The sequence below is a fragment of the Bombina bombina genome, chromosome 3, assembly GCF_027579735.1.
Source record: "Bombina bombina isolate aBomBom1 chromosome 3, aBomBom1.pri, whole genome shotgun sequence".
Lineage (NCBI taxonomy): Eukaryota > Metazoa > Chordata > Amphibia > Anura > Bombinatoridae > Bombina > Bombina bombina.
The window spans coordinates 293,923,013-293,939,045 of record NC_069501.1 but is presented as its reverse complement, the minus strand read 5'-3'; the positions used below and the strand labels follow the sequence as shown (position 1 = coordinate 293,939,045).

At 39.0% G+C, this 16,033-nt stretch overlaps 1 protein-coding gene across 1 annotated transcript in view; it reads right to left on the bottom strand.

Moving 5' to 3' along the window:
* The window catches only part of PRDX4 (peroxiredoxin 4), a 62,617-nt gene extending 46,870 nt beyond the window's left edge, over positions 1–15,747 (bottom strand). The window contains exons 1-4 of the mRNA XM_053706369.1: positions 15,410–15,747; positions 12,157–12,274; positions 8,825–8,941; positions 8,309–8,431 (exon numbers count right to left, since the gene is read on the bottom strand). Of these exons, the coding sequence (XP_053562344.1) occupies positions 8,309–8,431; positions 8,825–8,941; positions 12,157–12,274; positions 15,410–15,647 (596 nt within the window). The 5' untranslated portion in view covers positions 15,648–15,747. The remainder of the gene's footprint in view (positions 1–8,308; positions 8,432–8,824; positions 8,942–12,156; positions 12,275–15,409) is intronic.
* Between the last annotated feature and the right edge of the window lie 286 nt (positions 15,748–16,033).

Here is a 16,033-nt window from a genome sequence, read left to right as displayed (position 1 = left end):
TTGCAAAAACACTCTGAATCTGTCAGAATGTGAGGGCATCACCTGTGCACAGCCCTCTTCAGATCACCCCACAGATTTTGAATTGGATTCAGGTCTGGCCTCTGACTGGGCCATCCCAAAACTTTAAAGGGCCACTGTAAGTAAATATTTTCTATGCCTGTTACTAACTAACTACCCCAAATACGCTTTTTATCAATAGCATTTCATTAACATATCTCTACCGTATATCAGAAATCTTGTCTGCAAATTTAATTGTTTTCCAAACCCACTCCGTGGGTATCCTTTGCTCTGTACCAATCCGTTTACAATACCTAGGTTTCAAAATGGCGCTTTAAACACAACGTTATTGGTTTAATTATTTTGAACATGCAGTGCTGAAAATAGTGGGCAGGATAACGTGACATCATCGGCGAATAAAAGATATAACTTTTATGTTAGTTGTTTAGCTTAAAAATTATAACAGAAAGTAATCCTTTAATCTTCTTCTGGTGAAGCCATTCCTTTGTTGATTTGGATGTATGCTTTGGGTCATGGTCATGCTTAAAGATGAAGTTCCTCTTCATGTTCAGCTTTCTAGCAGAAGCCTGAAGGTTTTGTGCCAATATTATCTGGTATTTGGAACTGTTCATTATTCCCTCTACCTTTACCAGCTGAAGAAAATCATCCCCAAAGCATAATGCTGACACTACCATGCTTCACTGTGGGTATGGTGTATTTTTGGTGATATGCAGTGTTGTTTTTGTGCCAAACATATCTTTTGGAATTATGGCCAAAAAGTTCAACTTTGGTTTCATCAGAACAGAACACCTTTTGCAACATGCTTTTGGGAAACGTCAGATGTGTTTTTGCAAAATTTAGCCGGGCTTGGATGTTTTTTTTTTGTAAGAAAAGGCTTCCATCTTGCCACTCTAACCCATAGCCAAACATATGAAGAATACGGGCGATTGTTGTCACATGTACCACACAGCCAGTACTTGCCAGATATTCCTGCAGCTCCTTTAATGTTGTTGTAGGCCTCTTGGCAGCCTCCCAGACCAGTTTTCTTCTTGTCTTTTCATCAATTTTGGAGGGACATCCAGTTCTTGGTAATGTCACTGTTGCACCATATTTTCTTCACTTGAGGATGACCGTCTTCACTGTGTTCCATGGTATATCCAATGCCTTGGAAATTCTTTTGTACCCTTCTCCTGACTGATACCTTTTTTTTTTTTTTACAACAAATCTTTTTATTGAAATCGCAAATATTACAGTTACATAATCAGTTAGCAAAAAGAAATTTCTTTTACAATTATAACTCAACAACTAACACAAATAAGAACATTAGTACAAATAGAAAACAGGAGCGTATGATCACAGTACATTCTGGCACAATCAGTTAACACAACCAGCACCTTAGCACGACTCAGCTTAGTGTAATTAGCATAGATCTTGTTCCCAAAGAAATATCACATCTGCAATGAAGTCCTTTTAACCAACATAAGTGTAATGGATTTTCTCCAATTCTAAAATATGATTAACTTCTCTCATCCACATCTCATATGATGGAACTATATCTTTTTTCCAAAACCTGGGTATCAGACGTCTAGCACAATTAAGCATAATCTGCAAAAGTTTCTTCCTATATAGACATGGGATTTTTGGTATATCGCCCAAAAGGACCATAGTAATTGTAAGTTTGATAGCGTTTCCTATAGTTTTCGTGAGTTTATCGCCAACAGCCTTCCAGTATGTCTGTAAGAGTGGGCAGGACCACCAAGTATGGGAAAGAGTGCCAATCTCGCCGCAATGCCTCCAGCAATAGGGGGATGAGTTAGGGTAAATGCTGTGAAGACGGCGAGGTGTTAAATACCATCTTGACATTAGCTTGAAGTTCATTTCTATTAAAGTTAGTGAAAGGGAAGCCTTTTTATTTTCCCTGAAAATACGACTCCAATGAGTATCAGGTAGGTTTATGCCAATCTCTCTTTCCCATTTACCAATAAACGCAGGTTTTTTAGAGGGAAAAGATCCCCTAAGTAATTTGTAAATTATTGAGATATGGGAGCTTTTAATAGAAGGGGACGTACACAGTGACTCAAAGGGGGTTAGGGGTCTGGTAAGGGTTGTTTTGTGTGGGCTATTGAATATGGCATGTCTGACTTGGAAATAGGGGAACCACATATGGAACGGTGGGCCTAACAATTGACCTATCTCTGCTTGTGTACGTATCAACCCGCCATGAAGGAGAATATGTGCTGGTATATTAGAAGGGGAACCTGCAATCAAAGGTGTTTGGATAGTCTGGGATTTTAAGAAAAGGGAGTTATTTAGTAGAGGGGTGAGGGGGGGGATATCAGGCTATCTCTAGTCAGTAGTTTATCCCATGTGCGAATAGTGGTTGCTATAAAATAGTTATTCCAAATCTCTAAGGGTCTCAACTTTGGTGGAGTCCAACACTGATCACCCAGGTTAATTCCACCTGCCAGGTAGGTTTCCATTTGCACCCAGGGTTTTTCAGAGGGAGAATGTTTCCAGGCTACAATGCGTGCCAGGTGTGTCGCTCTATAATAGTTTATCAAGTTAGGTGCTCCCAGTCCACCATCTTCTCTATCTAGGAATAGCGTTTCTCTGGCCACTCTAGATCTTTTGTGCGACCAGATAAACTGGTCAAATTTTTTTTGCTGTCGTGTAAGAAATTGTGTAGGGATGTCTATTGGGAGTACTTGAAAAAGGTATAAAAAAAATTTAGGGATAATACTCATTTTTATTGCATTTATACGTCCCATCCAAGAAAGCCGACCCTGTTTGTGCCAGGATTCCAACAATTTATTGGTTTCGTCTTGTAAAGGGGTATAATTAAGGGAGAATAGTTCTGTTTGTGTTGCTGATATGTCGATGCCTAGATACCTTATTTTCTTGGCTAGCTGGAAAGAGGTGTATGTTGTGATAAAGTGTGTTTCTTCATCATTGAGATATAGTGATAGGATCATTGACTTGTTCATATTGACTGAAAAATTAGGAACCGATCCATACTCCTCCAGCTCTCCCAATAGGGCCGGGACTGAGGTGAGGGGTGAGCGCAGGGTGAATATAACATCATCTGCGTATAGGAGACATTTTTGTAATAGTTCACCAAAGGGGACGCCCTGTATATTATGATTACACCGTATTCTACAGCTAAGGCAAATAGCAGGGGCGAGAGAGGGCAACCCCTGCCGTGTGCCGTTGTTTATGGGGATTCTTTGGGAGAGTGTGCCATTGATCATGACAAAAGCTGTTGGGTTACTATAGAGAGCTTGTATACGTGATATCGTTGTGCATGAAAACCCAAACTTTGACAGGATGGACCACAGAAAATCCCAGTCCACCCTGTCAAAGGCCTTCTCGGCATCTATAGAGAGAAGTATCAAGGGTGTCTTGGAGGCAGAAGTGCTTGAGAGGGTATGCAGGACTCTAATGGTATTCTCTTTAGCTTCCCTTCCTGGGATGAAACCGACCTGGTCGGGGTGCACCAGAAAGGGAAGGAATTTACTAATTCTCGTGGCTAACAATTTGGCATATAGTTTGATATCGATATTTATTAACGATATGGGGCGGTAATTAGTTACTTTCTCTGGTGGCTTGCCCGGTTTGGGTATCACCGAGATTGTGGCTTCTAGTAATGTTGTCGGAAGTTGATTGATCTAGTCGATAGAGGTGTACATCTCTAACAGATGGGGGCTAAGAAGGGGTTTGAAGAGGTGATAAAATTTAGGTGTGAACCCGTCTGGGCCGGGTGCTTTTCCCTGTGGCAAATCTTTAATGGCTAGTAATAACTCCTGTAAAGTAAACTGTTTGTCCAGATTTTCTATATCGGTATTAGAAAGCTGGGTCTGATCAAGATACAAATTTATTCGCTGCTGTTTATCTTCTGGACTTAAGGAGGGAATGTTATACAGGGAGGTGTAGTACTGCGCAAACTGATTAGCGATTTCAGTGTTATCAGAATGGGCAACGCCCGAGGAGTCTGTAATCTTAGTGATATATGTTTTATATCGCTTTTTACGTAAGGATCTCGCCAGCAAGCGCCCGGCCTTATTATTTTCAATGAAAAACTTGGACTCGGATGTGATAGCTCTCATATGTGCATTTTGTATTAAGTATTGGTTTAAAGCTTCCCTGGCTAGTTGTGATCTCGCTAGTAATGGTTGTGACTGGGGGTTTCTTTTCAGCTCTTTTTCGCAGTTATTAAACTCTGAGGTCAGAGAATCAAATTGAGCACGCTGTTTGCATTGTCTATGCGTGTGACCCATAATCACCCCCCTTATAAAACACTTATATGCCTCCCAGTTAGTTATTGCAGATGTGTCTAGGTGATTGTTGAAAGAGAAATACTCTGGTTTTCTCTGCTACATTGGTGACTATTAAGGGGTCTAAAAAAATCTGATCATTTAGTTTCCAACGTTGTTGGAAGCCTGGCTTAGAGGTCCAAATAAAGGTGGAACAGACCATGCTATGGTCAGACCATGCAGTATGGTATAGTCTAGAGTCAACAAGGGAGGGAAGCATACTTTGTTCACAGAAGATATAATCGATACGTGTGTAAGTGTGTTGTGGGTTTGAAAAAAAGGAGAAATCTTTAGTGGATGGGTGGGTAGTTCTCCAAGAGTCAAAGAGGGGAATAGAGCAAAGTGCTCGCCAGTTGGCTTTTATCTGAGTATTCCTGATATATGACCTACCTGAGGACGTGTCTAATGCGGGATTAATAGGGAAGTTTAAGTTGCCCCCTAAGAAGATGGGTCCCTTTGAAATATCAAGTATCTGGTTTATCACCCTATGGAAGAAGGGAGGTTTAGGGCAGTTCGGGGCATAAATGTTAGCTAGAGTTATGGGTCTACCAAAGTATAGCCCCACTAAAACAAGAAAACGACCCTCTTTATCAAGATATTTGGTAAGTAGTTCAAAAGACGTACCCTTTCTAAAAGATATACAAACCCCGTTATGTCTAGTCGGGCCTGAGCACAAAAAATGCTGGTCATAATGGAGCTTCGAAAGGACGGGTTCATTCGATTTTTTAAAGTGCGTCTCTTGTATCATGATAATGTCCACTCTTTTATAGAAATAGTGGAAGGCTATTGAGCGCTTTTGTGGTGAGAGAAAACCTTTAACATTTTGCGTAGCTAGCCTAAACTGACTAGGTTGTTTTGATATTGACATGTGTAGGTTGTCGGGAACTTATAAATAAAGGGAAACCAAGGTGTACTGGTCACGTGTGTCGTGTGTATGGAGGTTTTGATATCAGAGAGTACAAATATATAAAACCAAAATATATAACCCTTAAACAAAGGAACAGAACAATTTGTAATAACTATGTCCAAGGATACACTGAAGTAATACAGTAACTAGAGGGAGAGGGGGGGAGAAGGAAGGGGAACAGGGAAAGGAAGGATGGGGGGGGGGGGGGGGGGGGGGGAGAGAGTAAGATTGATGTAGGGTGAAAGTGGTACGGTATCTGTAGTCTTCTGCCAGCGGGGGCTGGGGGTACGAGGGAAAAGAGGTAGGGGGAACAGACAGCTAGTGAGAAGCTGAGAAAGAGAGGGAAATGGGGGAAGGTACGGCCCGGTGGAGCTGCCCCAACAGACCTGGTATTATCAAGTGCATGTTCGAGACCAAAGACAATAAAAAGAAAAAACCAAACATAATTTGAACAGTGAAACATCAAACCTTATGCATGACATACAAGCAATAAAACAATAGAACATTGAGCATTGTATATCAAACCATTGTGACATGAGAATAAGCCAACATTTGTAAGCTTTTGTGGGAAATAACTTGATTTTTGCAAGTCAAAAGTCTCAATAAGTTCAAACAGCATAAGCGCGCTCAGAATAGGTTGTGGTGCGAGGTTATGCATAGTCAGTTTCGTAAAAAGTCAAAGTGAAATAGAACAAGGTATCACCCTGTAGGGTGTGTGTACGGCCATATACTCACAAACTCTTGGGTATCGGGTCACGTAGTGACAGCTACAGCAGAGTCCATCTGAGCTGTAGTAGCTGTGCAAATCTTCTTACGCTGTTGTTTACCAATGACTTCAGACCAAAGTCTCCGCTGTGGCCTTGGCAAAGGAGTTGAAGCTTTGGAGGGTCCAGGGGCTGCAGCCTCAGGAGCCGGTATATCCAAAAGTTGGCAGAAATCATTAATATCCTCTGTGGAGGTGCATTCAAATCTTTTGCCATTCTTGATTATTTGTAGTGATATTGGGAATCCCCACCTATAAGGGATTTTTAGTGAGCGCAGATGGGCAGTGAAAAGTGCAAATTCTTTTATCAATAACAGCGTTCTGGTCGACAAATCTTGAAAAATTTGAATTTTCGCGCCTTGAAAAGAAAATGTAGGTTGTGATCTTGCCATTTGAAATATCTTCTCTCTATCCCTGTAGCTCGAAAAGCACACTATTATATCCCTTGGGGGCTGATTATCATTTGGTTTAGGCCTAAGAGACCTGTGTGCCCTCTCGATAGGTATAACATCAATCACTCTCTGGTTAGAGATGGCTAGAGACTGGAAAAGATTTTGTAGGTGTTCAGATATATCTTCATTTTTCACAGATTCAGGGATTCCTCGAATCCGAAGATTGTTTCTCCTTGTTCTATTTTCAATATCGTCTATTTTATTCTCTAGGTCCGAAATCTGCTGCTGCTGACTTTCTATAGTGCGTGACATCTCAGAAACATCTCTAGTGATCTCTTCATTATGATCCTCAAGGGATTCGACTCTACACCCTAGATCATTTATATCTTTCTTTAGAGCAGCACATTCTGTTTTAATACAGGATTTAACCTGGTTAATGAGGGCCTCCATAACTTTAAGTGTGACTGGGCCATCTTCACTATGGTGCTGAGTGTGAGGGGGGGATGCTGCTGATTGAACTGTATCCGGATTGTCAGATAAATCCTCCTCCTCACTGCAAGCTTGAGATATCTCAGGTTTTTTCTTTTTGTGATCTGAGCTTTTAAAGAAGGTATTCACTGTTCCAGAAATCAAAGTGGTCTTTAGTGTCTTATCGTTCTTGGCGTTTCTGCGTACCGCCATGCTGACAAAACAGATACAGGCCTTTGCTCTTTACAATATAATTGAACTTTCCTGATGTATAATGTTGCAAGTCTATCTTTTAGATGCCACTGGGATTGAAGTATATCTCGCTATATGGCATTAAGTCAAAATATAGTCTTTATGGTAGCTAGTGTATACAACACCTCTTGCCCCTGGAGTGCATTAAATTATCTCTTTGTTGGAAGCTGGGGGCGTTTTTTGGGCCTTCAATAACTTTAAAGCATTTTGGTATTTGGCATTATGCTGTTATTCATTAGTTTTTGCACTCCATTATCCCAACGTGGCGCTGCTTACCCTGTCACCATGATAATCCTGCAGTCCTCTGAGGAAAGGCTTCTTCCAGCGTTCGTCTCCAGAACGCATGAGCAGGCTTCAGATGCGGCCTCCTTTACGGGTCGGGAGCCCAAACAGCTGTTCTGCCGTAATCACGGCTCAGAAAATCAATCCGGAGGTCCCTGTGTGCTTCACCCTCATGCCACGGTAGAAATCAGATCTCTCCTGGCTGTAAGTACTCATCTGTGAGGAAGCTCCACCGCCGCCGTTTCAGGAGCTCTAACAAAGTGCGACCATTTAGCACGCCCGCACGCTCCGCCCCCCTGTGTGCTGACTGATACCTTTTAACAATGAGATCCCTCTGATGCTTTAGAAGCTCTCTGCGGACCTTGGCTTTTGCTGTAGGATGCGACTAACAAAATGTCAGGAAAGACCTACTAGAACAGCTGAACTTTATTTGGGGTTAATCAGAGGCACTTAATGATGATAGGTGTGTACTGACTCCTATTTAACATGATCTTGAATGTGATTGCTTAATTCTGAACACAGCTACATCCCCAGTTATAAAAGGGTGTTCACACTTATGCAACCATATTATTTTATTTTTATTTCCCTTTACCTAAAAGATTTCAGTTTGTTTTTCAATTGAGTTGTACAGTTTATAGGTCACATGAAAGGTGGAAAAAGTTCTGAAATTATTTATCTTTGTCTCATTTTTTTACATCACAGAAACCTGACATTTTAACAGGGGTGTGTAGACTTTTTATATCCACTGTACATACATATACACACACACACACACACACACACTGAACAAAAACCAATAGGTGTCAAGCAACTACATTGCTTAGCCATCTAAAAATGTATGGTACAAACCAAGGCAAATTAATAAATAGAGACAAATAAAACAAACAAACAAAAAAACACACAACAAAAGCAGCAAATGAATAATATATTCTCAGACCTGAGAGTGTGGCCTTGATCCTCTAAATATACACCATAATCTTTTGAAATTTGATGTGTCAAATCAGATAGTAAAGGAATTTTCATTGGTCCAAGCCCTCCTTGTTTTCGGGGTGTATTTATCCTTTACAAAATAAATAAAATTATACTGGTTATGTTCTAACCAACATCTAAATAAAAAATGTAACAATTAGATACAAATAAAAGTTTCTACAAGAGAAAAAAATGCACTATTTAAAATAAACTATATAATTTATAAACAGTGACACAGACAATCTTTAATTTAAGATAATTTGTCGTCATTTATTTTTAATGTAAATATCTACAATGGGATAGAGAGAGAGAGTATCAGTTTCAATTTAGGTTTTTACCTGATCCATTTATATACCAGCATTTATAAGTCCATATATATGCACAGGGGCTGGGAGGAATAATACAGGTCAATAAAAAAAAAAATTAAAAAAAAAATTACAATTTGATGTGCTGGAAAATACGAAGCTAAAAATACAATACATACCATGCCAGATGTGTAAACTGTGAATCCACAGAGCAGGCTACAACTTCAGTGTTTATAGATCTAAATTCTTCAATCCGGTCGCCAAAAGCAATTATTTCCGTCGGACATACAAATGTGCTAAAAATGGGTAGGGGAAAAAAAAAAATTAGAAGTACAGTTTCTAATTCAAATAAAAAATTCTGTATTTAACCACCCTTTACCATTTTGATTAAGCATATGTTGCCGATTCTTGAATAGGTTTCAGTAACATTTTAAAATACTTGAAATAAAAGAACATGGATTCATTTAAATTTAAGAGACTTAAAACCCAAATTAAATTTATTTCAAGATTCATATAGGGCATGCAATTTGACAATTTACTTTTATTATCTAATTTGCTTTGTTTTCTTGGTACACTTTGTTGAAAAAGCATACCTAGGTAGGCTCAGGAAAACCTGTGCACTACTGGGAGCTAGCTGCTAATTAGTGGCTGCACATATATGCCTCTTGCCATTGGCTCACCTTCAGCTAGCTCCCAGTGCATTGCTGCTCCTTCAGAGGATTCCAAGAGAATGAAGCCAAAGTGAAAATTGAATGTTCTGTCTAAATCATGAAATACAAATTTTGTGCTTTATAACCTTTTAATTTCCATAAAAGGATTAGGAAAAATGTGCCTGTCAATCAAGCATGAGCACCATAAGTATTCACCAACACAGCTTCTCTTTTTTACGTTGAAAATCTGTTTTTTGATCCAATTCACAACAATAACCAGTAGATAACACACACAACAAAGTTGATCCACTTGAAAGCACATTAAACTGCTGAGCACAACTACAATGGAATAGTTACTAGTCACCATGATATTGTTATCCCCCCTGTGCCCACATCTACCTTCAAAGCCATTGTCCTGTTTTAACTCCTTAAAAGGGGCCAGATGCCGAGATGGGTGCTGCCATCTTAAAGCGTCCCGTGACATAATGGGTGTGCATTCTCATAGTAATGATGTTGCTGGCTGTTAGACAGCTGTATTTTCTTCTCTGTGTTGATGTGCATGAAACAAAGCTTTACATTTCTGTTTCTTAAAAAGTTACATAAATTATATATAAAATATATAAAACAGCCCTCATGAATAATAGAGCGCAGGGTTCTTTAATCCACAGGTAGTGGGTCATGAGAAGTAGGGGTGGACTGGACCGGGGGGGGGCGCGGCACAGGGAAAGCCTCTGTATACAGCAGTGAAGAACTACAAGTGCCAGAACTCCAGGTTTTCAAAAGGAGAGGTAAGGTGCAAGAGCATCAGGAAATAAACACCACAGGGAATTTTAATGTGAGTCATACGTATGTGGCGGGAAAGTTCAAGTAATCTGCATTTTCTACACCAGCCCAGAAGGGGTGATCTGGTGCGGGGGGGGGGGGAGAATACATTACGGGGAAGCATATTCTTTATTTTTCTAGTCGCAGCTCACAGGTACACGCCAGAAAGTATGACCAGTCCTCTTCACTATCTACATCCTCATAGAGTTGAATATATTTGCTATATCCCTCTGGCCATTCAAGGGAACTCAAGAGGCAGTCTGCGGGCGGCCATAGTCTAAGAACAGAGTCTAGTTAGTGAGCTTAAAGAGACAGGTAAGGATTACAATGTTTATTGTGAATGTTTGATATATCATTATCACTGGAGGTAGCTCTTGGTCTCCATAAGACGCTACCAAGCTAAGCTAAACAATACTAAATGCTGCTACACGAGGAGCTTTGTGCTGCTGTAACAGTGATCCTTTGTTTACTGCCTAAATGTTCTATAAGAAGCAGTGCAGAAAAATAATAATTCACTACATTATGAGGGTAAATAACTTTAATAAAGCTGTGTCTAGTGATTAGTGAATGTATACTACATAAAGCGACACTCCAGTCATTACTGGACAATAAGAAGCATAAGAACAAAAATGTGATAAAGTAAAGTTACCATATAGGGTAATCTATAAAAGTTTAAAATGAAATGGATGAATATTCCCTCTCAGTAGGAGTTGCTTTGTGTCAGATATGGTGCAGACAATATTTATGGTGTACTGCCATAGTGTGATGAAGATAATTGCTCCAAAATGACGTTGCCCAGCATGAAGAGGTGAAGCTTCAGCCTCTGGCAACATTAAATATATAAAATGGCTGAAGTGTGGTGTAGGCAGGAGATAAAAGCATAGCATGACAATGTAGTTGTGAACAGCAGTTTCATGTTTTGCTAAATATCACCAGTAAATGTCATTGTGAACACACAAAACAAAAACATAATAATATGATATTTCCATATATGCAATATGTTTTGGAGCAAGTCAGAAACCATAAAAGTAATAATAAAATGCCGAAATACAGAGCATTTTCTTTTTTGCACTTTTAATGTCCCTTTAACTGAAGATACATACAATAGGAATGTCTAACTCATATTTTTAGACATATTGATCACTGGCTGAGAAGGACAACCCCATACTACATATATTGATTGGAGAGGGACATGTCACACAACTAGATTTTTTTTTTTTGGGGGGGGGGGAGGGAAGATACGGCAAGCCCTGATATACAGTATATTTTCAAAAGTATGTGGACACTTGAAGATCAAAACTATATGATCTTGTTGGAGATCCCATTACAAATCCACGGGCATTAATATAGAGATGCTTTGACCAAGATTTTGGAGTGTTTCTGTGCCCATTTATCCAAGAGAGCATTTGTGAGGTAAAGGCACTAATGTTGGCCAAGAAATCACAAGAAATCCCAAAGATGTTCAGTGGGGTTGAGGTCAGGGCTCTGTGCAGGCCACTCAAGTTCCTCCATGTAAACTCAAACCATTGCCTGTTGGACCTTGTTTGTGCACAGTCATTCTGGGACAGGAAAAGTCCTTCCCCAAACAATTAAATAAAATGTATTTGTATCCTGTAGCATTAAGATGACCTTTCATCCTCGCTCTGTAAGTTTGTGTAGTCTACCACTTCATGGTCGGGCTCCAAGATGCTTCCACTTCACAATAGCAGCAGATAGTTAACCGGGGCAGGTCTCGTAGGGCAGAAATTTCAGAAACTGTCCTGTGGCAAAGATGGCATCCTTAAAGTCACTGTGCTCTTCAGAATGATGCATTGTACTGCCCACATATGTCTATTGAGATTTAATGGCTATGTGCTGGATTTTATGCACCTGTGAGAAAGGATTATGGCTTAAACACCTGAACTCAAGAGTTAGTAAGGGTGTCCACATATTTTTGGCCAAATAATGTATTTCTGTATTGCCATGAATCACATATAGAGCTTTATGAAAAAAAAACAGGAACTGAGTAATTTAAAAAAAAAAAAATTATATGTACTTACAAGTCCAAAGGATAAAAGAAAAACACCAAGTATTTTCCTTTGTAATCAGTTAACTTGAGTTCTTTGAATTCGCCGTTTATCACAGCTGTTCCTTCAAAGTATGGGGCAGTCTTTGAAACTATAACAAGAAAAAAGTTTTCAGTATAAAAAAAAAAGAGATATCAAAGTCAAAATTAAACTTGCAAGAATCAGATTGAGCATTTAATTGTAAGACATTTTTAAAAACTGCTTCTATTTTCAAATGTGCTTTGTTCTCTTGGTATCCATTGTTGAAAATGAACACACACATAGCCTACTAGTGGGAACTAGCGGGTGATTGGTGCCTGCATACATTTGTCTCTTGTGATTGGCTAACTAGATGTTTTCAGCTAGCTGCCAGTAGAGCAATTTGGTTCCTTCAGAAAACAATAAGAGAATGAAGCATGAATGATATTTGATCATAAAAAGTACAATTTGAAAATTGCACGTTGTATCCAAATCATGAGTTACATTTCTGGGATTTCCTGTCCCTTTAATTAAGAAATATATAAAGTTAGCATGGAAAAAACAAACAAGGAAGGGTACCCAACTCATACAATTAGGACATTAAAATAGGAGTGCCAATGACAAGAAATATATTTTATCTAATTGACAAGCCCAATAATAAAATGCAGCAATGTTTCTAACCTACACAGCTAAGGGCCATCCATGTAGGTCAGAAACATTGCTGCATTTTACTATGGGGTATGTCCCTTGAATAAAAGGGATTTTATTCTGTGGTACCGTCACTATTTACTTGTGGGCCATGATTTAGAGATTGCAAATACTCCTAAGTGACAAGCACACAAACAGGAAGATACAAAAGGTGCAGAGCTCACTGATAGAATAGGAATAAGTCAAAGACAAGACGCATATATGTGCAACCACCAATCATCAGTTAGCTCCAAGAAGTGCAAAGGCTGTTCATCCTACCTATATATTCTCTTTAACAAAGGATAACAAGAAAAACAAAAAAAAAGTCTTGTATTTGTAAAGAAAGATATTTTATACCTACTCATTTTCTGCATAAATTGCAAGATGGTACAAAGAGCCAGAAATAAGTTTTATCTTTATTGAACAATACAGGTATAATATCCTGGATATGGGGGGTTTCGGAAAGTCAACCAACACTAAAATGGGGGACTTTAAAATTTGTGTTTAAATTATTTAGGAAATAATTAATCCTACTACTTTTAACCATGTATACCATAGAAATTTTTTTGCACATTTTCTTATATTATGGTATTTGTGCAAACTAAACAACTATAGCACAGTGGTGTGAAATGGTTTGGCACTAAAGAGGTTAATAAGCCAAGCCTAACAAAAATAAAGCAAAAATAAATATTGAAAAAAGGAAACGTAGATACATTTTGTAGCAGGTGCAAGAATACACAGCCAGGTCAAACGTGCCTTGCCTTACGTGTCATTAGTGAGAAAAAAACTAGATCCCAAGCTAAGCAAACATCCATAATCAAAAGAAATCTTTAGGGGACACACACACACCTCTACAAACTGAAAAAAGTTAATGCAAAAAAAAAAAAAAAAATAAGGGATACTGAAAAATAAATTTAGGAAAACGAATAAAGCATGGAAATTATACTCTAAAATGTAATCCCTATGCTGTGGTATGTGTGCATTCATATGCATTGGAGCCTGCAATACGTGCACACATTCACATACTACATAGATAGAAGTGTTCAACATTTTTTTTTAACTTTTAATTTATAAGCTCACATTTTGAATTTTACATTTAGAAGTTATATACAGCCATTTTATAATTGAATGGACATAACATTCTAAAAATGTGGGTTAAACACATAATTAAAGTCACCTCTAGAGCAGCTATGCCCTACTGGGACCTAGTTGAACACATCTGGAGAGACAATCAAAAGAGACATATGTGCATCTACCATGCATTGCTACTTACGAGCCTACCTAGGTATGTTTTTACACAAAGGATAACAAAAGGAAAAAGTAAATATGATAATTGCATCCTTTGTGTGAACCATGAAAGTTTGACTATCGTGTCTCTTTTAAAGACTATTGTTTTGTGCTAGTTCAGTGTAATTTCTAGCTGCCATCTCAAATTCTACCACATTTTAGTTGTAGTTACCATATACATAACTAACCTATGCATGAGCCATAGGGTACTAATGGGACACTAAACCCACATGTTATCCCCACGATTCAGATAGTGCATAAAATTTTAAGCAACTTTCTAATTTACTCCTTTTAATGTTTTTCTTCATTCTCTTGGTATCTTTATTTGATAAGCAAGAATGTAAGCTTAGGAGCCGGACCATTTTTGGTTCAGCACCTGGGTAGCACTTGCTAATTGGTGGCTAAATATAGCCAATCAGCAAGCACTATTCAGTGCTGACCCAAAAATTGTCTGGCTCCTAAGCTTACATCCTTGCCTTTTCAAATAAAGATACCAAAAGAATGAAGAAAAATGTACAATAGTTGTACAATAGAAAGTTGCTTAAAAATGTATGCTCCACCTGAATAATGAAAGAAAGAGAAAAAAAATAGGACTGCAAATAAACTCATTAGCAAACTGTGCAAGTGTGGAGACAAAAGCAAATGCACAGAAACTCACAGGTGAGATGATTAACAACCATAACAAAATGGTGGGGAAATAAATGCAGGTCAGTCTTTTACAACCTAACTAAAAATGACAACGTGGTAAAATATGTTTACATAGTATAGGAGGTCATTTTTGCAGACTTCTCACTTAGTGTCTTCAACTACAGTTTAGCTGGTTATCTTTCAATGGAGAGGGGCCCTCTAAATCCTTTTGTCTAAGTTTGCCTATCCCGTCTTAGCCTTCACACTTTCATATAAGTATTGCAAGATATTAAAATTAACAAATATTTATTTAAATAGAGGTGCATTTAAAAAATAAAAATAAAAAAGTTGGCTTAATTTGGCTATTATTTTGCAGTCTTTACGACTCAGCATTATGTGTCCAAAGAATTAACGCAGCAGTCTAAGAAATCACAATCACTTCTGAAAAAAAGAGGAAGTAAATAAAATCCTAGATTTTTACATATTTTCCAGTTTTTACTCCCATTCAAGTACATAGACACAGCAGCACATGTGGAGGTACAAGCAGATGCGATCTTGCATGTGAACTTGAAAGGCAGCATTTGCACCAATGAGAAAAGGACAACACAGCAAAGCGCTACCAGAGGCTGTGCGCTCGGGGGTAATAGCTAAACTTTGGGTCACCTACTTTTAGCCTTGCTAAGGTGCAGGGAATGGTCGGACACGGGTACTCGGGTGGCCTCGCCTGGGTAAACCTGCCCACCCGCGTAGAAGTGGCATTCCCCGTCTTGGCTAGATCGGCTGGTCCGAGACTGATGCTGTTCCTTATCCTCTGAGGCCTGGACTGTCACAGACGATATCTGCAGTAGCAGGCAGAGCGATAAAGCAAAGCACCAAAACATACACCGAGCCTGGGCCTCCATCATCAGGACTTACGGTAGTGCTATACGAGAGACACGTACTGCACTCTGTATAACAATCTATCAGTGGTTGGCAGGAGGAGGGATAATTCGCCGGGATAATATGGGAGGCGGTGAATGGGGAGGGACCACAGTTTAACACCCGTGCTTCCTAAAATTCAAAGCACAATGTAAGTAACGAAAATGTGCTGCAGTCTTTGGCAAACAGTGGGTTAAATCGTTCCTACCTTGCCCATAACAATAAAACAAAATGTCAAGCTAAGTTATGTGTCCCAAGAGCGGCTTTATTAAAGAGACAAACATGCTTTAAGAGCAAATCCATTGTGCATCTTTTTAAAGGCCCCATACGATTAAATCGCATTTACACTGGCTCACAAACCCATATGACATGA